A 23898-nucleotide genomic window follows, 5' to 3' on the forward strand; every position below is an offset into this window, starting at 1 on the left:
TCTCCCCACACATCCCTTCACCTGGCTTCACCTTCCAGCTTGTACTCCTACCCCTACCCCCTCCTTCCTCCCCGTTCCATTCCAGTCCTGGAGAAGGGTCTCGCCTTAAATGTCGACTCTTTATTCCCCTCCACAGATGCTGCCTGACCTACTAAATTCCTCCAGCATTTTGGGTGTGCTGCTATGGATTTCCAGCACCTGCTCTTCTGTTTTCTACTGTTGTTTTGGGTCGAAAACCTACCTCAATTCCTTGTTGGAAATTCCTACCCCCTCCACAGATTCTGCTCGGCGTTCTGAGTTCCTCCGGCTCCAGATTCCAGTTCCTGGAGTCACTTGTGCCTCCAAGCTGGTTTGTAGGCCGGACGGACAAATCACTGCAACCTACCTCCGGATTTCAGCATCGGTGAAGCCATCCACCATGTCTCTGCGTACGGTGCGAGGCCGGCCTCTTCGCTTGGGCCGCTTCTCTTCATCTTCGCTCTCCTCTGTTTCGCTCTCCGATCCGGACGAGCGCTGCCGCCTTCGCCGCGACCCAGCGTCCGAATCGCTGCCGTGAGCCCGAGCCTGAAACCGGCGGTAAGGTTAGGCTGGACACCAGCTTTCCATTTTCCTCCCACTTTCACCCACTCGCCCTTCCTGCTGTCATCACCTCCTTGGTGAGCTGATAAGGCCACAAGCTGCCCTGCAGGAACGATGCTCAAGTGTGAGCCCACACAACAAGTGAGCCACAGGAACGTCAAGCGGTACAGGATCCAGTTCCATGAGGGATCACATAGTACTAATTTCAAAGGAGGGAATATCGGTGCGGGTGCAAATTGTTTCTCTTAACGACACTGGAATGAAATATTCAAAGGCTTAGGTACAGTGAACGTGGAAAGAATGTTTTCTTTTGTGGGTGGGTCTACGAACTGAGGGCATAGTTTAAGAATATAAGGATGTCTTTAAGAACAGAGATGAGGAGGAATTTCATTAAACAGAGGGTGGTGAATCTGTGGAGGCCAAACCATTGGGTATATTCAAAGTGGAGGTTGATGGGCTCTTGAGTAGAAAGGGTTTCAAAGGTCTACAGGGAGAAGGCAGGAGAATGGGGTTGAGAGGGATAATAAATCAGACATGATAGAATGGCAGAGCAGACACAATGGGACGAATGGCCTAATTATGCTCCAATGTCTTATGGTCTTCAGATATATTTGGATTGTAAAGTAACTGGATGAATTTAAAGGAGTTGATTAGTTAAGGGTTATGAGGAGTAGAGAACGGGTTTAAGAAAAATCAGCCATGTTTGAATGGAATAGCAGACACAATGGGCTGACTGGCCAAATTCTACTCTTCTATCCTGTGGGTCTTGTCTTGCATCTCTTGCATGACTGATTATCAGCTGACTTGCAAGGCCAGCGAGCAGAATCTGGGACCAATAGGCTTGTGTTTAAAATAGAAAGGACACAGCTGGCAGCATAGGGTGAGGCTGTACAGTCCCACAATTCTGAGCTGCCATTCAGGGCGATAACCAATCTGCGGCCTCATTATCTCCAAATTAACGGATCCTGTTTACAATCAAAAAATCCTTCAGTCTTCTAATTGTCTGTGGAACCCTCAACCACTGTACTGCCCACTTCTACATACACAACACCCAGCGTCACTCTATGTACATGCAAGCAATCCAATGTATGTAACAGTAAAGGCTGAATTTATACTTCTGCGTACGGGCTACACTGTAGGCCTGATTTATACTTCTGCGTATGTTGTTGTGTCTGTGTCACTCTGCAACTCAACGCCAAAACGCTAGTTGGCGGTGGGGTTTCTATGCCACTGTGTTGAGTTTCTTCGTGAGAGACATGGACGAGGAAATGCATTTCAAATACTTTTGGATGTCAGCAGGTAGATTTGACGATTAGGTCCGTTGTCTCCAACCACTTATTTCGCATCAGTGTACACACACCCTACAGACATGGCGGAGAAGCAGCTACCAGAAATGCGTAGGAGGAAATGTGATGCTACCAAGCGGACCAATCAGAGTTGTTGCGGTCTGCGTCACCATGACGCGCGAGTTACCTTTTTGGGGAGGTGCATGTCACCTTACGGCGTAGATTTGACGCAGAAATATAAATCAGGCTTCAATTGTGCTTTATAGGTTTGCATTCATATTTATATTTATTGTGGGGTTTTTTGTTTTTTCTTATGATGTTCCGTATGCTTGTTATGCTGCATTGGATCTGGAGTGAGAATCATTTTGTTCTCCTTTACACTCGTGCTGAAGAATGACAATAAACAATCCTGAAGCCTCAACATTTCCAGTGCAAAGGAATTTCAGCCCGAAGTGGATAACCCCCATATCAGACGCCTGTGCGCCTTGTTTCAGCCTTATTCACTAGTGGAAACAGGCTAAGCGTATCCACCCCAAATCCTCCTCAGCTTCTATGCTACAGAGAGCAGGCTCACTCTAAAGTATAACCCCTCACCCTAGGAGACAGGTCAGTGAAACTCCAAGTAAATCCTTTATCTCTTGAGCCCAAGTAAGCTGTGAGAGCATACCAGGACACGGAGAAGTCACAGTCATCCACTGTAACCAAGGAAGTGAATGATTACTCAGGCCACTGGACCTGGACTTCCAAGGTTAAGAGAGTGGAACGTCTTTTCCACTTTAAAAACTTTCCCACACAGGTTTTTTTTCATGCAGTTTACATCACAGAAGAACTGCACAACTCCGTTGCCACCGGATACAACAGCCAACCAATCATCAATCAACTATTTGATCTGTCTGTAACCTCAACCCCACATTTCCAGCTGGTCTTGGTGGCCTTACACCTGGCTCGCTGACCAGGTATCTATCTACTTCTGTCTTCGGAAGAGTCAGAGCCTGCTTCCACTAGCCACTGAGGGAGAGAGTTCGAACACTCACTAGGTATCAGCTGCAGCTAGAAGAGGACGTCCCTCTGAAGGATGAGGGAAGGGGAAGCTCCACTGAAAGGACTGTTCCTCTCTCCCAGATGTTCCCATGTGCCACAACTTTCCAAACACAAAGTGGCCCCGCTACTAGAAACTGGAACTTGTCCGTCTTCAATCAATGCTGTTCTAAACTTTGAGGCGCTAAGAGGAGGAACACACTGCAGGTCAGGCAGCATCTGTGGAAGGAGACACACAACCAGCATTTCAGGCTGAGGAGAACAAATGGAAGATTACGACAAGAAGTCTTTGTCTCAAAACATCAACTGTGTCTCTCTCCACAGGTACTGCCTGATTGAGAAATTCTTATTGGGCCAATATGATCAGCCTTGTCCCAAGACCAGCCAGCTCCAGACCCGAGAGCAAGAAGGGAAGAAAAAACATAGTATTAGACTTAGGATCAGAATTAAACATTTGGACCGACGAGTCTACTCCACTATTCCATCATGGTATATTTACTATCCCTCTCAATCCCATTCTCCACACTTTGATGCCTATACACTGTGGAAAAACTCTGGATTGTTTGAGAGGATACGCACAATGTCTGACAGTCTCACCCTTGGCGGACTTGCTCCATACCTTTTTAGTTGAACTCCTGCTCCTTGGAAGCATGTAGATTTCCTCCAGTTCCTTCTGCCGCGCCTCCTCTTCGATCTTTTTCCGCTGGTCCTCCGGGATGATGTCGTCCCATTCTTTGGTCTGCTTCTCATCCACTTCCAGTTCGTTCTCCTCCATTGTGGTGAAGTTAGCCACCTAAGGGAGCGACACAAGGAACACAGAGGGGATAACGTCACAATACGCATCAGTGTGGGTTTAAAGTCCTTCAGCACAACACTGTGGGCCAATGTTCCTGTGCTGTACTGTTCTATGTTGCACTAATTGGTTACACGGGTGGAACTGGGCAGCGCGGAAGAACTTGCTTATGTTATTTTTATTTTAGCAATACAACAGGGAGTAGGCCCTCCCGGCCCTTCGAGCTGTAGTGCCACAGCAACCCCCCCGACAACCCTGATTTAACCCTAATTGAATCAGAGGACAATTATCCTACCCGGTACATCGTCAGACTGTGAGAGGAAACTGGAGTATCTGGGGCAAACACACACATCCCACAAGGAGGAATTGAAGAGACTCCTTACAGAGGACTCCAGGATCAAACTCTGACACCCTGAGCTGCGCAGTGTCACACCAACCACTACGCTATCATAGCGCCCTGTCACCATGGTGTACCTCTAAATAATTAAATAAATCCAATGCCTCCCCACCATACTTTGTGCTCCAAAACAGATTTATATGACAAGCAATTTATTTTGTGGCAGCAGTACAGTACAAGACATATATTTACTGCAGGTTACAAGAATACATTATTAGAGCAAATCACCAACAATGAGGTAGTGTTCATGGGTTCCTGTGTCTCAGTGCGTGATAAAGGAAGTAACGCCACAGCATTCTGAATACAGGTTTCCCCCGCTATCCGAAGGTGGAGCGTTCCTATGAAACCGTTTGTAAACTGAAATGTCGTAAAGCGAAGAAGCAATTACCATTAATTTATATGGGAAAAAGTTTTGAGCGTTCCCAGACCCAGAAAAATAACCTACCAAATAACACAAAACCTAAAATAACAGGAATGATATGATAAATATACAGCCTACATAAAGCAGAAATATTGTATGTACGGTGTAGTTTCACTTAACAAAATCGGGAAGACAGCGAGCCAAAATCGATTTGGAGAAAAAAAATCAAGGCGTACGCACATGCGCACACAACTGTCCGCACAAGGCTTCACAGTTCTGGTAGTCTTTCTCGGGGTAAACACACATATAAAGCGGGCATCTTTCTTTCGTAAAAGCGAAAATCGTCTTTGGTTAGCAAAAACAGGTACTGAAGTAGGTCTTTTGTAAAGCGAGCTGTCGTGAAGCCAACGTTCGAAAAACAGGGGCCACCTGTATTCCAAATTCATCGGAAGTCAATTGTTGGCTGATAGTGCCAACAGCGCTGAGGGCCACGAGACAGAAGAGACTACAGATTGTGGAATCTGAAGGAAAAAGACTAGGAGCAGAATTAGGCCATTCAGCCCATCAAGTCTACTCCGCCGTTCCATCGTGGCTGATTTATTATCCCTCTCAACCCCATTCTCCTATCTTTGATGCCCATTCTAATCAAGGACCCCTGCTTTAAATATACTAAATGACTTGGCCTCCACTGTGATAACGAATTACACAGATTTACCACCCTCTGGCTAAAGAAATTCTTCCTCATCTATGTTCTAAAGAGAGGTCCTTTTATTCTGAGGCTGTGCCCTCTAGTCCTAGGCACCCCAACCCCACAAACTGCAGGAAACATCCCCTCCACATTCCGTCTATCTAGGCTTTTCAATATTTGATAGCAGCATCTGTGGTGGGAAAGGCACCATCAATGTTCTGGGTCAAGACTCTGCAGGGAATCAGAAATGCAGGGAACTTACAACTTATGATACAAATCAAATTCATCGCCAATCACAGTTTGCTGAAGGAACTTAAGAGAGTTAACCAGCATCTGTGGGAGGAAAGGACGTTTCAGGACTGATGCAGGAAACGTCGACAATCCCTTTCGTCTCACAGATACAGCTCGACCCGCTGGGTTCCTCCAGCAGATTAGGTGTTGCTCTAGATTCTGCCATCTGCAGTCTCCTGTGTATTTATCCCCAATTTCCCTCAGCAGTCAAGTTTCTGAACGTTTGTCCAAAGATTTTTGCAGGTGATCCAGAATCTGAAATTTGAGGTTTGAAGCACCAAATTGGGAATTTAAATTCAGGTAATTAAACAAGTTTGAAATAAAGAACTGATTTCAGTAAAGGTGATCATAAACAACCAAATAGGGGAGGGAAATCTGTCATCCTGAAATAGTCTGGGATTTGTGACTCCATAAACAAAATACTGTAATTCAGGTTTATTGGTGAGACCAACGGCAGAGGAAGTGGGTGACCTCCGGCTGTTGAGCGGACCAGGCCCTCATGCCGCGATGTCAGCTGTTGCAGCCACCCAGGAGAACAGGTGCCCGAGGCGGCGTGGAAGAGAACAGAGTGTGCTGGAGTCCATGCTGGGTTGGGAGCTGGCACCAACAGGCCGGCTCTCCAGTGATCACTCCTCGCAAGACAATCCAGATTGCCTTCAACTGCGAATGACCCGGCACCAGATAAGAAACTGCTGCAAGCTAGTTCTTGTGTAGAAATATGGCTTCAAGGACAACATGCCATGCACCATCAATCTTCAGGCCATGCCACTTGGGGACTTGTGTCGATATTATTTGTGACTGTATGTGCTACCGTAACCATTATGTGCGTGTGCTGTATTTCACGCTTTGGTCCCGGAGGAACGCTGTTTCATTCAGCTATAAACGTGAAGGCTGAATTGACAATTAAACTTGAACTTGATACGCATCAGTGGCTCCTCAGTGCGGGGTCGGTGTATGGTGACCAAGGAGGAAGAAGTAAGAAGGGAATAGTGTGGCAAAAGAAAAGGACAGGTAAAGGGAGGAAAGGGGAAGCTAAAGAAGGAGCACGTAGACTGTGTTAATTATTGACTCCTAAGTGCATGAGAAAGAGAGCAAAGAATTCCAGCCTTCTCAACAAATGAATGAGAAGTGTGCATTTAGCACCTCCCTGCATCCAGGATGTGTCCATATTAGGGAAAAGGTCAAAAGCAACCACCTATTGCTACAGATTTGGATTCACCTGCAGGAACAGTAATGAATATGAAGTTATCTTGCTTGTGAGGTAAACACTGCAATTACAAAGCATCCCCTGTATGCCATCACAGCAGGAAGCGTACCAGTTGTACGCAGCCTTTACCTTGAACTGGGAGAGCAGTTCGTCAGTGGGACTCACGGACTGCTCGTTCTCCCTCGTTTCCGCCAGTCTCAGGATCTCGTCGATGTCCATTTCCTGAAAGAGGAGAAACACAAGATTGAGAACTTTGAGACATTAAAAATGAGCTGCTAGAGGACCCCAGATGGCCAGGCAGCGTCCGTGGAGGGAAATGAACATTTAATATTATGTGTGGAAACCCTCCATCAGTCCAGCTGAAGAGCTCAACCCAAAAAGTCAACTGCCCACTTCTCTCCACAGATTCCATAAGACCATAAGACATAGAAGCAGAATTAGGCCACACAGCCCATCGAATCTGCTCCATGGCTGATTATTTTCACTCTCAACCATTTTTCTGCCTTTAAGGTGATAATTCTTCCAGCAGCTCATTGTTGTACTTGCAAGAGTATTCCGTTTTCACTACAGAATTACCTCACAACAGCACTTCTGGCTGCTGTCCCTGCACCAACCACTGAAAGCAATCTCTGATATTCCCACTCTCCTCCCTTTTCCTTTCCTTTCATAGCGTCTACCCAATTCCCTTCTGAAAGCCGAGATGATAAGATTAGCTTTATTTGTCACCTGTGTATCGAAACGTACACAGGCCGAGGATGTGATGGGTGCAGCCTGCAAGTGTCGCCCTGCTTCCAGTGCCAGTGTAGCTGCCCACAGCTTAGTAACCCCAACCGGAAAGTGGTAGGAAGCTGGAGGACCCAGAGGAAGCCCACACGGTCACAGAGAGAACGTACAGACTCCTGACAGACAACGGCAGGAACTGAGCCCCTACCGATGGCTCTGTAAAGCTTTACACTAACTGCTCTGTTGCTGCTCCCGAATCAGAATTCTGTCACAATCTGACATCTATTTCCCAAAAGGACAACTCATTCCTGTCTGCCTCATAAACCTAATCCTGTTTTTTCCCCGTTATTAGAGATAGTTCTCCCCATTTATTTATTTAGAACATTCACAGACATCACAAATTAATATTCCACATTTCAACCCTCTTCACTTTGCTGTGTGAAACTTCACTGATGATTTTACTAAGAAGCGGTTGATAAGTTTGATGGGAGCACCATAGCTTTCTCAATAACTAGGAGTCCCTTAACAAAGTTCAATGATACCTGTGGCTCAGACTCCTCGCCTTCTGGCTCCTTGAACAATTCCTCAGCTCCAAACTTCAAAATCGCTGTCAGCTCCTCCTTGTTGAATGGTGTTGAGCTGGAAGCAAAAATTCACCATCAGAGAGGAACACAGTAGTAATTTTTGTTCACATTATGTCACCAAATTCCCACAGGTGTACTAAGGAGAGGTATTCTAATTGGTTGCATCACCATCTGGTCTGGAGGGGCCACTGCACAGTAAATGAAGAAAGCTGCAGAGGGTCGGAAAACTCAACCAGCTCCATCATGGGCACTATCCTCCCCAGCATCGAGGACATCTTCCATTATCAGGGGCCCTCATCACCCAGGACATGTTCTCTTCTTATTACCACCATCAGAGAGGAGGCACAGGAACCGGAAGACCCACACTCAATGTCTTAGGGACAGCTTCTTCCCCTGCACCGTCATACTTATGAATGGTCCATGAACTCAGGAAAACTACCTATTTTTGCATTAATTTTATACACCAGAGACCCAAGTCACCCCAACTACAAACTGTTCCAGCTGCTACCATCTGGGAAAATGGTAACGTGGCATAAAAGCCAGGACCAACAGAGTACGGGACAGCTTCTTCCACCAGGCCATCAGACTGCTTAATTCATGCTGACGCAACTGTAAATATTGACTGTCCTGTTGTACATACTACTTATTACAAATTACTATAAACTGCACATTGCACATTTAGACTCCTTATGTATATGAAGGATGTTAGTAATAAAATCAATTTAATTCATATATATATATAGACACACACACATACATATATGTATATAAAAATATAAATATATACATACATATTTTTTCTTACTGTAATTTATAGTTTTTTCATGTATTGCACTGTACTGGTGACATTAAACAACAAATTTCATGATATACATCAGCAATAATAAACCTGATTCTGACGTGAGCATTTATTACTCTTCCCTGATTTCCCTGAAATGGTCCCCCCGCTGGGTGCTTTTAAAGGACAATTAGGAGCTACCCACATTGATTGCTCTGTAGCCACAGAAAGTCTTAACCAGACCAGTCATGGCTTGCAGGATAACTTCCTTTGTTTCTACAATTCAAGAGATAAGTGGTTGCTATTAATGACGCCTTTTATTTTAATATTCTTGTGCGCTTGGTGGGAGGATTAGGGGGCTGTGTATGGTGAGATAGGAGAACGTAAAGCTATGAAGGGAATATAGAGGTAAAGTGAAAAGTCAGGGGAAGGGAGGAAAGGGGAAGATAAAATAGTGAGGAGCACTTTAACATGACTACTTACTGTGAAGGACGGGCTGAGTTATCCAACACCGTCCGCCCTGTGGTGTCCATCCTCTGAATGACCAGATGATCCAGGACCATCTTCTTCTTGGCGCGCTCGATGATGTCCTCCTCCACCGTCCCTTTTGTAACCAGGCGGTAAATGTTCACCTGCAATATTGGGACAGAACTTTACAGGCTACGGACAGTGATGGTCATGCAAGGATTAGCCTCTGGTGAAGGGAAGGACCACGCAGTTGGAATTGCTGTTGGTGTTCACGTCAGTGTCCGACGTATTGGGCGTGTTTATGAAAAATGGCAGAAACAAAACACTAGCACCAGAGTAATAGTACAAAAATGAGGGATGAACTCAGCAGGTCAGGCAGAGTCTCTGGAGGGAAGTAAACAGCTGACATTTCAGGCCGAGACTCTTCGTCAGGACAAGAAAGAGAGCAGATGCTGGAATTAAAGGGTGGCAGAAGGGGGAGGAACTCAAGCTGTCAGGTGATAAGCGAATCTAGGTGAGTGGGAGGCAGGGGAGGTGGGAGAGATGGTGGAAGAAGTGGGAATGATCTGAAAAACGTTCTCTCATTTTTACTGTGTACTGTACAGCAGTTATGGTCAAAACAACAATAAAAAGCAACTTGAACTTGAACTTGAGACAAGTGGGGGATGACTGGTCGAAGAGGCAGAAGGCTGAGAAAGGTAGAATTTGATCGGACAGGAGAGTGGACCATGGATCAATTTCCCTTTCGATACTTTATTTCTTTGTAAGAGCTCCCCCTTGCTTAAGGAAGCTATGTGGACGCCACACACACAAAATGCTGGAGGAAGTCAGCAGGCCAGGCAGCATCGATGGATAAAACAGTCAACATTTCAGGCCAAGTCCCTTCATCCATCCTCAGGTCTCAGCTTGAAACTTCCACTGTTTACTAATTTCCATAGATGCAGCCTGGCCTGCTGAGTTCCTCCAGCACTTTGTGTGTACTGCTTTGATATCCAGCATCTGCAGATTTTCTCTTGTTTGTGGATGCCTTGCGGCTCACATTATGGCACATTGAACAGCTGAGGTGAACGGTGGTTCTGATGGACTCTAGATCATGGGTCTCTGAGACGGCCTGCTATTCCTTGCATGGCGGGTAGTGGGGGGGGGGGCTGATGCTTTTTGATGAGGCAGGTGGGGGATGATGCTTTTGCTTGGGTGGGGAGGGGGGAGTTTGGCGTTCTAACATTTTGTTCTTTGGTGATTTCCTTCTGTTTCATCGAAGTCTGTGGAGAGTAAGAATTTCAGGCTGTATACTGTATACATTCTCTGATATTAAATGGAACCACTGAAGCAGTGAACCAAGACGGTTGGTTTTATTAAATGCTGAATATCACAGTGAAGACCCACCACGTTTACCACATAGTGCTTTAGAAGCTTTTAAGCTGAGAAATTCAAGGTGGTGGCGCCGCTGATACGATTCACGCACTCCCGGCAAGCACACTGACCTGTTTCTTCTGGCCTATCCTGTGAGCCCGGGCCTGAGCTTGCAAGTCATTCTGAGGGTTCCAGTCAGAGTCGAAGATGATCACAGTGTCGGCAGAGGCCAGGTTAATCCCGAGTCCTCCCGCTCTCGTGGACAGGAGGAAGCAGAAATCCTGAAACGGGAATGTAATCCAGGACTAACACGTACAGAAAGGACTCAGAGCTTGTGAACACAGTGAGATCCCGAATACCTATAGAACGGTTTGCTATGGCAACGACTCTGCACACGATTGCAAGAAACTGTAGAGAGTTGTAGACACAGCTCAGCACCTCACAGGAATCAGCCTCTCCTCTATGGTCACTCTGTAAAGCAGCTGGCATAATCAAAGAGCCCGCCCACCCCAGACATTCTTCCTTCTCCCATCTGGCAGAAGATACAAAAGCCTGAAAACACGTACCACCAGGCTCAAGGACAGCTTCTATCCCAATGTCATCAGATTCCCTGAATAGAACTTTTGTACAATAAGAGGGACACTTGGCCTCACAATCTACCTCATTATGATTTTGTACTTAATCAGTTACCTACACGACACCTACTAAATTTACTTTATCTTTTGCTTTGTCACTTGTACCAAGATGCAGTGAAAAGCTTGGCTTAGACACTGTTCATTCAGGTCAGATCATATACATGTATATAGTCATCAGGCCCAGCCTGCTGAGTCACTCTAGATTCCAACAGTCTCCTGTGTGTCCATGAAACGAAGAGTATAAATGTGGTGCATCAACGGCAAAAAGGGTCAATTTACAGAACCCTACAAATTATACAAAACCACAAGGCTCTGGGTCGGAATTCTTCAGACGAGGGGTCAAAACAAGCCTCTGGCCTCAGGGACACACAGAGGTGCTTTATTTATAACACAAAGGAGGAGCAAGCATGGACAGCACACGGTTCCTAGGATTCCGATGGAACGAGGGAGGAAACGTGAGAAGAGCCATGGTGACGGCAGCATTGCAGGACAGCCAAGTTTAGAATTCTCCCTAGATGGATTTCGGGAAGATAGCTGTAGTGAGGTGGATGAGCTGGGCAGCGCAAGTTTTCAAGAACTGGAACACAAGGCTGTGCCAGGTTGGGCAGTGAAAAATCAATAAGCACACAACCCGTCCCCAACTCATACTGCACAAATACACAGTGAAACGTGCACTAAACACAAAGATTGAGAAGCGTGTGGTGTGTTGGCTCATCATTAGCTGGGGACTGAGTTCAAGAGCCACAAGGTAAAAGAGGTAATGGAGGCTGATGGAGGTAATATTGCAGATCAATAAAATTCTGGTTAGATCACATTTGGAATATTGTGTTTTCTAATCTAGTCACTTCATTATAGGAAGGCTGCGGAAGCTTTATAGAGAATGCAGAGATTTACCAGGACACTACCTGGATTGGAGAGCATGTCTCAGGTTGAGCAAGCTAGGGCTTTTCTCTTTGGAGTGCAAGAGGATCAGAGGTGACGATAGAGGTGTACAAGGTGATGAGGAATATATAGAGTGATAATGTCTGATATGAGGGGGAATATTTCAAGATGAATGGTGGAAAGTATAGGGGAGGATGTCAGAAGTAAGTTGTTTATTTTTTACACAGAGTGGTGAGTGCCTGGTCGAGGCAACCACACTCATCATCATTATGTGCCGTGTTGTATGACGTGGGTGAACGCAGTCTTCCCATGACCAAATATTTCTACAGAACCGGTTTGCCATTGCCTTCTTCCGGGCAGTGTCTTTACAAGCCGGGTAATCCCAGCCATTATCAATACTCTTCAGTTACTGTCTGCCTGGCATCAGTGGTCACATAACCAGGACTTGTCATCTGCACCGGCTGCTCATACGACCATCCACCACCTGCTCCCATGGCTTCAAGTGACCCTGATTGGGGGGGGGGGGGGGGGGCTAAACAGGTGCTACATCTTGCCCAAGGGTGACCTGCAGGCTAGCAGAGGGATGGAATAGCTTACACCTCCATTGGTAGAGACATAACTCCACCCCTCCACCCAGCAGATACATTAGAGACATTTAAGAGACTCTAAGATGGGCACATGAATGAAAGAAAAATGGAGCACCACGTGGGAGGAAAGCATTAAGATTGATCTTAAGAGTAGGTTAAAAGGTTGGCATAACATCATGGGCTGAAGGGTCTGTCCTGTTCTGATCTAAAAATAGAGCTGCTGACGAGTGTTACAACTTTAGCCCTTACAGTGTAGCCCCCGTTCCATAACATTTACTGACCAAACTATTTACACAGAAAATCTCTGCAATAAATCATGCACTGACAAATGACAGCTTGTACTTAAATGATAAAGATCGTTTTGTGAGTACTTTGAGCTACATGTGTATGCGTGATTCATTTATCATTTATGAAGCATCTTCCCAAAACGAAGTTATACACGGTAATGGAGATGGAATAGCCCAAAATAAAAGATTCTGGGCAAGGATTCACCCGTAAAGTTTGCTCGTTTCAGTGATGATTAAGTAAACAATAGCAGAATGAGCAAGGATTATTAAATAGTATCTGGATAACACAGGAGTTACTCAACAATTCCAAGAAGGATTTAAAGTTTGATAAATGATCTCAGAACCAGTAACAGATTACGAAGTCTGTTTGAAGTGGTGTGGCTCAGTTCACTACCAAGGTTGTAAATTATTGTGTCCTTACCTCAGATGCTTCTGCGTTGAAGTGATCCAAGGCTTGTTTTCTTAATTCCCCTTTTATAGACCCATCTAAACGCTGCAAAATGATGAAACAGAAACAGCTTCAATGCCTGCTCAAAGCCCAGATAGAAACTCTGAAAAGTTCAGATTTCATTTCTATTTTTACTCTGATGCTTGGTCCAAAATAACCCTGGCTCTTGCTTGGTCAACAGGTCTCAGGGCTCCTCTCCCTCACTGGGTAGCCGTGGCAGGGGAGTTTGGCTGGTGGTGCAGTATCGCTGCTCTCTGGCACTGACCTGCTGAATTGCTGAGCTTCAAAGAACAAGGGCGACTTCAGCAGAAAACAGAAAATGCACACGGTGGACGTGTTATTACCATTTCTGTCTGGGGACGCCCATCTCTGCGGACTTGTAGAGATTTTACCACGACACTTGCACTTCTGATTTGACCCCCGCCGCCCCCCCCCCCACCCCCCCCCGGTCCCCAATTCTCAGCGTCGACCACAAGACCCACCGCTCACCAGGCCTCGAATTCCGGCCTTGTCAATGCCTACATTCTGAACACTAGGTCTCGAACTCCAGGGAGTCATCGGGCCTTGTTCCTCCTGCATACATGGAACTCCAACTCTGGAATCCGCCAGCAACTCACTGACCCCCGAGGGAGCCCCCAGCTTTGTTCACGCTGATCTGTCTGCCTGATATCCCGGCCTAGTCCGTGGAGGTTCCACTTCTGAGTTGCAAGCACTTTAACAGCTTATCCTGTGCTCTAATTCACATCCTTGTCCCTAAAAACCCTAACCTGACCCTGACTTCCTTCTCTGTCCCCAAAATCATCCCCACGATCCCCAAAAATATCGCTACAATAAAACAACTAAAACTGAGCCGCAACGTCCATGGAGGTTGCAGCTTGGTGCCATCTTGACTGGGGACTAAAGCCAACAAAATCCTTTGTGAAACAGGCTTCTGGGCTCAATTTCTCTGTTAAACTTTACCTGGAAGGGATAGTGTTTAATGGTCAGGTATTCGGCAAGAATATCCAACATCCGCACCATCTGGGAAAAAATGAGCACCCGATTCCCTCGCTCGCGAAGCCTGGTCATCAGCTTATCCAGAAGGATCAGTTTGCCACTACTCTTGATCAGATTCTGTAGAGAATCAAAGTAGGACAAAAGAATTGATGTTACCAAAAATAAGCAACAGCCACAGCCACGAAAATCTACGTTCTACAGGACTGTGCAAACGGCTCTGGCACATATATATAGCTAGGGTGCCTAAGACTTTTGCACAGTACTGTAGTAATTTTATGTATTGCACTGTACTGCTGACGCAAAAGAATAACAAATTTCATGACATGTATCTGAGTGATGATAAACCTGAGCAACACACACAAAATGCTGAAGGAACTCAGCAGGTCAGGCAGCATCCATAGAAATGAATAAAGCAGTCGACGTTTCTGATCGAGACCCCTCTTCAGGACTGAAATGGGAGAAGACGCCAGAATAAAACAGTGGGGGAAGGGAAGGAGCCTGGCTGGAAGATGACAGGTGAAGCCAGATGGGTAGGAAAGGCCCAGGGCTGGAGAAAAAGGAATCTGATATGAGAAGAGAATGGACCATGTGTGGAAGGGAAGGAGGACCCAACGGGAAGTGACAGGCAGCTGGGAAACAGAGAAAAGAGGGGGGAGGATAAGGAGAAATCAACACTCAGGCTGGAGGCTACCTAAATGGAATATGTGTTGTTCCTTCACCCTGAGGGTGGCCCTACCCTGGCACAGACTAAACCTGATTCTTATATGGGTCTCTATTCTGGACTAAGAGTGGAAAGGGGGCAAGGAGAGGGGATTCGTGGTTGGAAGAAGGGGAGGGAGTGGGAAGTATCAGAGAGATGCTCTGTAATGATTAATAAACCAATTGTTTGGAATCCAATCTCAGTACAGGGTGTGTCTGCACCTGTGCCACCGCCCGCCCCTGGCACGCCTTCTCTGCCACCTGTCCCACCATCCTCCCGCGGTGCTCCACTTTCGCCATTCCCAACATCATTTGCTTTCGCTACATTTACAAACTTGATCTCCATTACTCCATGTTGACAAATACAAGACTGTACACAATTCTTAGCACTCTAGCTATAAAACTCTGCCTAAGACTTTTGCACATCACTGTTTTTAATTGACAAGGAGTGTGCATTTATTGAACTGAAATTGCTGCAAAAGTTTATTAATAAGTTTACCAATTTAAAGTAACCAAATGGTGGAAATACTCAACAGCCCGGGCAGCATCTATGGAGAGAGGAATGGAATACTTTTTTAGGGTGACGACCTTCCATCAGAACCTTTCACTGGTTTCAGAGACAGGAGGCAGTGATAGTTCAAACTAAGGGGAGGCTTCTCATACAATGAAGGACAAAACGGATTTTAAAAAAAGGGTGGTAAGAGCAGTCTCTTTCACTTGCTATCGGAACGGATTGTTTTGCTCCCTTTGGTAAATGACAATGACATAGAATTCCAACTAAACCTAGTCAGATGTGTTGAGAGCTTCAGGTTAAAGCCCTGCATCAGACCTGCTCAATCTGCCGAGTCCCTCCAGCAGGCTGTTTGTCGCTCCAGATTCCAGCATCTGCACTCTCTTGTGTCTGCACGTATTCAGTGTGTCAATGCAAATACAGATCAATACACAGGCCCCTTTCCAAAGATGCACTTCGATATTACTGAGCCTGAAATTGGAGAAACTTGAGTGAAGGATGCACTTTCTGGATAACTGCACATGCCGTTAACGTTATGGCTGGGCAGAGTAGCAATAACAGAATCGTTTCCACGTCAATCAAGTCTGTGATTGCACTGTTCTGTGACCGATACCAAACAAATAGCTTGTGCGATCATCCTCCACTCATTCCATTTTTCTGAAACTAAATGAGGCATTTATTGGGAGAAGCTGCTTTAGATCCTGTTCCCTTCATCATTCCCCATTACAGTGATCTAACAATTGAGACCCGCCATGTGTCCTGTCACGTGCCGCTATCCGGCCGAAGCAGAAATTAATATTTGGGTGATAACGCAAGTCTGTGGAATTCAGGAGGGATCTGGGGCAAAGGAGCCAAAGGGTCTTAGTACAACGATTAGTGCGACCCTGTTACAGCTTGGGACGTCGGAGTTCAGAGTTCAGTCCCAACGTCCGCTGTATCTCCTCCCCATGGAACGTGGGTTTTCTCCAGGTCCTTCGGTTTCCTCCCACAGCCAAAGGGGGTGGGTTGACTGATCAGTGTAAACTGTCCCGTGGTTTATAGTCTAGTTAGCTTAGGGTTGAATCGGAGTTGCTGAGGGGGTGTTGGGCGGCACAGCTTGAAGGGCCTATTCAGCTATGAAAAATAACTTCCCAGTATTGCAACCCAGAAGACTGAGGTAGGGGGCGGCATGGTAGCACAGTGGTTAGTGCAACACATTACAGCTGTAAGATCAGAGTTCAATTCCCTCTGCCATCTGTAAGCAATCTGCACGTTCCACACCACCCCTCCATCCCCCCCACCGTGAACATATGGGTTTCTTCAAGAAAAACTGCAAAGGGCTTAGGGTTTGACACTGGAAACGGATAAGACACTAACCAGAAGAAAATGCAATTTCTGTCGAGTGAACGATTAAATTGGGATGAAAAGGAATATAACGTCATTAAAGTGGAATGGGAAAAACACTGAAACACTGAGTGATTAAGACACGTCTCCGATTGAGGCATCAGCGGCAGGGTTGACTGTAAATGCAGAAAACATAATGGAGACAGTGTCTGTGATGATCCTGTCTCTGGGACAGAGTAAATATTGAAAGTGTCTCTGCAATGGCGGTGTGTCGGTGAAACCCACATGCAACACTTCCTGGCTGGTGAGCGTCTCCTCCTCCTCACACGGTCTGACCAAGTAGCAGTGGTTGCAGCATTTCTTCAGCTCCATCATGATGTTCAGGAAGCTCGAGGAAGACCCCCTGCTCCCCTTGGTGAGAGCCTTGTAATTTCTCGTCAAAATCCACCTGCATCAAGAGGATAATTCATGAGCAAAGGAAACCTCAGCGGAAAGTCACAAACTGTATTATGGCGTTACAAAGGGCCAAGACAGAACCTATTGCTTTGTCAAACAGGTCAAAAACAGGGAGCTTAAGTGAGTAAAGGAGTTGTGATGTTATATTGACCTTGCATAAAATGTTGGTGAGGCATTTGTTGTATTATGTCCGGTCTACTTATAAGAAAGATGTCAATAAGTTTGAAAGAGTACAGTGAAAACTCACAAGGATGTTGCCAAGAATTGAGGGTCTGAGTTATAGGGAAAGATGGAATAGATTAGGACTTTATCCTCCATATCAGGAGCTCCCAACTTTTTTTATGCCATGAGTCAATACCATTAAGCAAGGGGTCCAGGGACCCAAGGTTGGGAACACTCCCCTCCCCCAACCCTGGAGTATAGGAGAATGAGGTGTAATATGATAGAGGTATTCAAAATTATGAGGGGTATAGATAGGGTAAACACAAATAGGCTTTTTCCATTGGGGTTGGGTGAGACTACAACTAGAGATCATAGGTTAAGGATGAAATATGAAACTTTTATGGGGAACCTGAGGGTGTCACTTCTTAACTCAAAGGGTGGTAAGAGTATGGAGCAAGCTACCAGAGGTCGAGTTGGATGTGGGCTCGACTTCAACATTTAAGAGAAGTTTGGATAATTACATGGATGGGAGGGGTACGAAGGACTGTGATCTGGGTGGGGGTCGAGGAGACTAGGCAGTATAATAGCTAGGAACAGACTAGATGGGCTAAAGGGCCTGTTTCTATACAGGAGTGCTCAATAACACTGATTTATAAATTCCATGTAATTGGCACAAGGATTAGATGGATCTGAGTTTAAGATTTTCCATTCAGAAGGTTGAAAAGGGTTTGGTAATCACCACCTGTGAACTGTGCTAGAGCGGAAACCCTCACTCCATTTATAAATTACTTGGACGTGTATTTCTAAAGCTGTGGTTATTAACTTTGCACTGGAAGGTGAGATCAGTTTTTTTCCTACTGACATGGAAATGATTGGCTGAACCTGTCACAATTTTGTTCTTAATTCTACAAAACAATTACAGAAAGGTTATTTGATGCTCCACATACACTCTACCCTGAGTTTGCAATCAATCATAAACTCGTCCTTGTTCTTCCTACATATCACCATGTTTATGGCCAGCTTCTACCCCACTGAGAAAAACTATTAAAATAGTTTTTGTATGCTAAAATGGACTCTTAACCTCATGATCTACTTCGTTATGATCGTGCACCTTACTGTTTACCTACACTGCACTTTCTGTTACACTCTTCTTGTGCACTGTTACTGTTTTACCCCAACGTACTGTGTAATGATTTGATCTGTACAAACAGTATGAACAGACAAGCTTCTCGCTGTGTCTGACTGCAACATAAACCAATTATCTGCGCAGAAAAAAAGAGCCACCACTGTTCATAGGCCAACCCTACTTCAGAACAGAAACACCTCCGTTAGCTCTTCTGCAAGGCACTCCACCTGTCTGCCACATTGCAACGCCATACAACGTGTGTGATCACTGCAGTCAGATGTCGGGTGACCTTTGTTTGATCCAAGTTGCTTGTTCCCTTGAATCCAGTCTGTATCTCATCCCGCTTCAGGACACAGCTCCAAGACAGAGTCTATTGTAAATTCTCAAATTAACAAACCGAGTCTAATACACTGATTCTTTGCTAAAGGGACAGGGGCCGGCTGCAATGTAGGTTACACCGAAGACATGACAATGTGCAGTGATTGAAAGATCATCGGAAAAAGCTGCAGAAAGCTGTAAGCTCAGCCAGCTCAATCATGGGCATTAGCCTCCCTAGCATCTAAGACACCTGCGCAAGGAGCTGCCTCAAAAAGGCGACATTCATCATTAAGGGTCCCCATCAACCCTCATGCCCTTGCGATCAAGGAAGAGGTACAGGAGCCTGAAGGCTCACATTCAACGATTCAGGAATAGCTTTTTCCCCTCTGCCATCAGATTTCTGAATGGATAATGAACCCATAAACATCTCCTATTTTTTTCTCTTTCTTTTTGCACTAGTTATTTAATTTATTTATAAATACATATACATCTTATTGAAATTTATAGATTTTATGACTATGTATTGCAATGTACTGCTGCCGCAAAACAACAAATTTCATGACATATGCTGTGAAATATAACAGTGATATATAACCTCATTCTGATTTCTTTTAAACCCCTTCCCATAACCCTTAACTCCTTTACTAATCAAGACACCACCCAATCACAAAGACCCAATACTTGGCCTCCACAGCCTTTTGTGGCAATGAATTCCACAGATTAAACACTCTCTGGCTATAGCAATTTCTCCTCACCTCAGCTTTAAAGGTTTGTTTATTTATTTTGAGACTGTGCCCTCAAATCCTAGACTCTCATACTGGTGGAGCCATCCACTTTAGTGAGGCCTTTCGGTGTTCAATAGTTTGCAAAGAGATCTCTCCCTGCTGTTAACGCTCAGACCCGAGGAATGGCCACTTGGGTGACAGGCTGACTACCGGGCCACCAGTATCTGAACAGATTTGCAGGAAGGTTACTGCACAGATAAAGGCTGCTCAGCCTATCCATGGTATTCCCTCTTTAAGCAAGATTAAACCAACTAAACCCACATCCCTAGACTCTCTCAAATTTCAAAGTACACGTGTCAACATACACAACCCTGAGATTCATTTCCTTACATACATACTTGATAAATCTACAGAATAATAACCATAAACCATCTAGTCCATGTCAAAATCATTTAAACTGCCTACTCCCATTGACCTGCACCAACACCATCGCCCTCCATACCCCCACCACCCAAGTGTCTAACCAAGCTTCTCTTAAAACGTTAAAATCAAGCTCACATGCATCACTTGTGCTGGCAGCTCATTCCACACTCTCACTACCCTCTGAGTGAAGAAGTTCCCCTTAAGCTTTCCACCTTTCACATCTAACCAATTAATCAAGAAACAATAATAATGGGGAAAAAAAACAATAAATATTAACAACCTGAGATGAAGAGTCCTTAAAAGTGAGCCAAACGAATCTTTTGTTTCAGAAATGCAATCCGAAAGCGCTGCAGTCCCTCAGCAGGTCAGGCAGCACTTCTGGAGAAACTGTTGACTCTTCAAGCCTGACAAAGCGTCTCAGACACAAAGCGTTACGTGTTTTTTCTTTCCACTGTTGCTGCCTGAGCCGCTGAGTGCTCCCAGCATTTTCTGATTTCTAGCGTTTGTAGATTTTAAGATATCCTTTCCTTTCAGATACTCATTGAACCATTCCCACTCCAGCTGTACATCCACCCAGCAGAAACTTTTACACACGCTAATCTTTTTATCTCTCTCAGTGCTTTTGACGGCCACCTAGTTTTTGCCTCTTTTGCCAAAGGCAACACACACTAGATGGGCTGAAGGGCCTATTTCTATGCAATACAACTCTTGGTTTAATTCATTAAATGAGGCATAGGAGAAGAAACTGTTCGGATAATGCAAAGAGCCTGTGCCCTCTTCAGCTGTCAAAGCCATTCTAGATGACAAAATACAGCGGCTGAGGAACTTACTTATAATACTGCTTCTGTGAGGCGGACATCTCCACCCGGAGAATTTGCTCAACTTTGGCAGGCAGAGATTTCTCAACGTCCTTCTTCACTCTGCGCAACAAGAAGGGCTCTAGGACCCTGTGGAGGCTCTGGAAACCGTTCTCCCGCCCTTTGCCATGCTCTTCTTCAAAGTCTTCCCAAGAATCAAACCTGGAAGAACAAATAACCAGATATCAGCCAAGTTCTTTGAACCTTCTCAACACATCCAGAACGAGAAGTGACTAACAGCACCTCCACTGGTGCAGCACTTAATGAATACCAAAACTAAGAAAACTTCTCGTTCTGCTATTTATTCTTTCATGGAATGAGGGTTCTGCTCACTTTTTACTGAGGTAGTGGTGATGAGCTTCCCTCTTTGACTACTACAGATCTCCTCTTGAAGTTACTTACCACAACAAAACTGAAGATAAAAATTCAAGAACTTTGACAAACTGATGAGTCAGGAAAAATATATAGGAGCTCCCCAGATGCCCGGGATGATGGAAATCTATGTACAGGTATGCGTCACTTAATGTCCACGATACGTTCTGTGAAATCAGATGTTTCACAGAACGATTTGGACATTGTGCGAACGCCATTATTATATACATAGCAAACCTATATGGAAAACTGTAGTGTACCTGTATTGACTAAATAGCCAAGAACTTACACTAAAACTGTATACTGTACCCTATAATACATACAAACACTATAATTTTTTTACTTCATTTTAAACTTTTTAATTTCTTTCACTTTTTAAACTGCTGCTATCACTAGGAGTAGTTTTGCTCCGTTTGGAAGTCATGATGCACTTTACGGTAATACTTTCCAAAGAAAATTAAACACAGAGATAACGCTACTATACTCAAGAGACACACGATGCACGAGATTGGTTACGTCCGCTACGTCACGTTCTCCGATCGGGACTACGGACGTACATGCGATCGGACGTTGTCGGAATGGACATTAAGCGGAGCACACCTGCATAACTAAATTCTCCCATGTAATCTTTACTTTTTAAGATAGTAATTGAACCATAGTAGATTGAATGTGACGACAGCAAATGCTACTTTGATTGCATGGTGAATTGAATGGGTCTCCTATATACAAAAGGCCCTCTTCTTGCACAGGGTTTCAAGTGTACACGTTTTCCATCTCGGCGGGCCTGTTTTGTCGCTCCTGCGCTACAAGTAATCCACCAGCTGCACTGTGGCTAACTTAACTGAGCAAACAGTTTAATCCTCCTACTTTGATATCATTCTTGCTCCTCACAAACACAACAGTAATGATAATGTTTCAGTGATAGCTGGAGTCTGCACACACAGCCATTCATTTCATCATGGACATGGGTAGCACAAATTGGAAGGATTACCGCTAGAGTACGTGGAGCGGTAGGTATGAGCGGCTGGAGAAAAAGAATGTTTCCAACGGACAGAAACTAACTCACTGACGGTTCTCAAGACCGAAGCCTTTATGGGGACTTTATGGAAATGGGGACAGCCTGTATTATTGGGTCAGGATAAAGGGGGACTTGGAAGAGAACCAACAGACACTGCACCCCTTGTTAACATAAGTGCAAGAAGTGCCATGAAACAAATACATCAAGGAGGACCCAACTGATTCCAATCCACTGCTCAATCTACAGCTCTGCTATACTTCTTATGGATACACAGAAGATTCTTTATTGCACTTACACAGCCATTTAGGACAGAAGTCAAGAATAGCTGGATAAGAGCTCACACTCCTGACTGCTATCACTGGGACATACAGGGTCAGAACTGGGAAGCCAAATGCCCCTCATCAGGTAGATAAAGGGGGCCACTTCAGCAAGTCCCCACAGTGGTTTTGAACCCCATCAGACTGATCAGGGAGTTGGCAAAGCCTCTTCCTTAACACCAAGCCACGCTTGATTGCTCACAAGTGAGCAAGACAGGGGATCGGCTTACTTTTCGGGCATGATGAAGTGCAGTAGCGACCAGAGCTCCTTCAGCGAGTTCTGCAGTGGTGTCCCTGTTATCAGCAGCCGATGGTTGGAGCGGAAGTCAATCAGGGTCCGGTACAGGAGGGAGTCGTCGTTCTTCAGTCGATGAGCTTCATCAACTCCCAGGAAAGCCCAGTTTATATTGCCCAGAACAGTCTGACAGGGAAGAAAAGAGTATTAGTAATGATCAACAACAGATATTTCAGCACAGTGATCTCCCCAATGAATTCAAAGTCACCATGGGCTCCCTATCAGATTTCTATTTTACTTTCATTATACAGAGATGAGGAGGAACTTCTTTAGTCAGAAGGTGGTGAATCGTGGAATTCACTGCTGTGGCGGCCAAGTCGTTGGATATATTTACAGCAGAGGCTTGAATATAGGTTCTTGATTAGTAAAGGTGTCAGAGGTCATGGGGAGAAGGCAGAAGAATAGGATTGAAAGGGACAATAAATCGGCTGATGGAATGGTAGAGCACTCGCTGGGCTGACTGCCCAAATTCTGCTCCGACATCTTATGGTCTTATAAACTCAGTGGCCACTTTATATGCACAATTGCTCATTCATGCAAATATCTAATCAGCTGATCATGTAGCAGCAGCTCAATGCATAAAAGCATGCAGACATGGTTGAGAGGTTCAGTTGTTCAGATCAAACATCAGAATGTGATCTAAGTGACTTTGACTGCAAAATGATTGTGGTTTCAGACGGGGTGCTTTGAATATCTCAGAAGCAGCTGATCTGGGATTTTCACGCACGACAGTCTGCAGAGTTTACGGACAATGGTGCAAAAAAACAAAAATAATCCAGTGAGAGTGTGGGTGAAAATGCCTTGTTAATGAGAGAGATTGGCCAGACTGGTTCAAGCTGACAGGAAGGCGACAGTAACTCAAATAACCACACGTTACAACAGTGGGGTGCAGAAGAGCATCTCTGAGCGGACAAC

The 23898-nt window shown here is 45.1% G+C and overlaps 1 protein-coding gene across 4 annotated transcripts in view; it reads right to left on the reverse strand.

The window, feature by feature from the left end:
• The window catches only part of chd2 (chromodomain helicase DNA binding protein 2), a 122837-nt gene that overhangs the window by 28476 nt on the left and 70463 nt on the right, over positions 1-23898 (reverse strand). For all 4 annotated transcript variants that reach the window (XM_073032568.1, XM_073032567.1, XM_073032570.1 and 1 more), the window contains 11 exons: positions 22919-23109; positions 20955-21143; positions 17200-17362; positions 14346-14498; positions 13359-13430; positions 10678-10827; positions 9209-9357; positions 7906-8002; positions 6770-6862; positions 3523-3696; positions 386-564 (listed from right to left, as the gene is read on the reverse strand). In XM_073032568.1, coding sequence (XP_072888669.1) covers positions 386-564; positions 3523-3696; positions 6770-6862; positions 7906-8002; positions 9209-9357; positions 10678-10827; positions 13359-13430; positions 14346-14498; positions 17200-17362; positions 20955-21143; positions 22919-23109 — 1610 coding nt within the window. The remainder of the gene's footprint in view (positions 1-385; positions 565-3522; positions 3697-6769; positions 6863-7905; positions 8003-9208; positions 9358-10677; positions 10828-13358; positions 13431-14345; positions 14499-17199; positions 17363-20954; positions 21144-22918; positions 23110-23898) is intronic.

This window comes from Hemitrygon akajei, chromosome 30 (assembly GCF_048418815.1).
Source record: "Hemitrygon akajei chromosome 30, sHemAka1.3, whole genome shotgun sequence".
NCBI lineage: Eukaryota > Metazoa > Chordata > Chondrichthyes > Myliobatiformes > Dasyatidae > Hemitrygon > Hemitrygon akajei.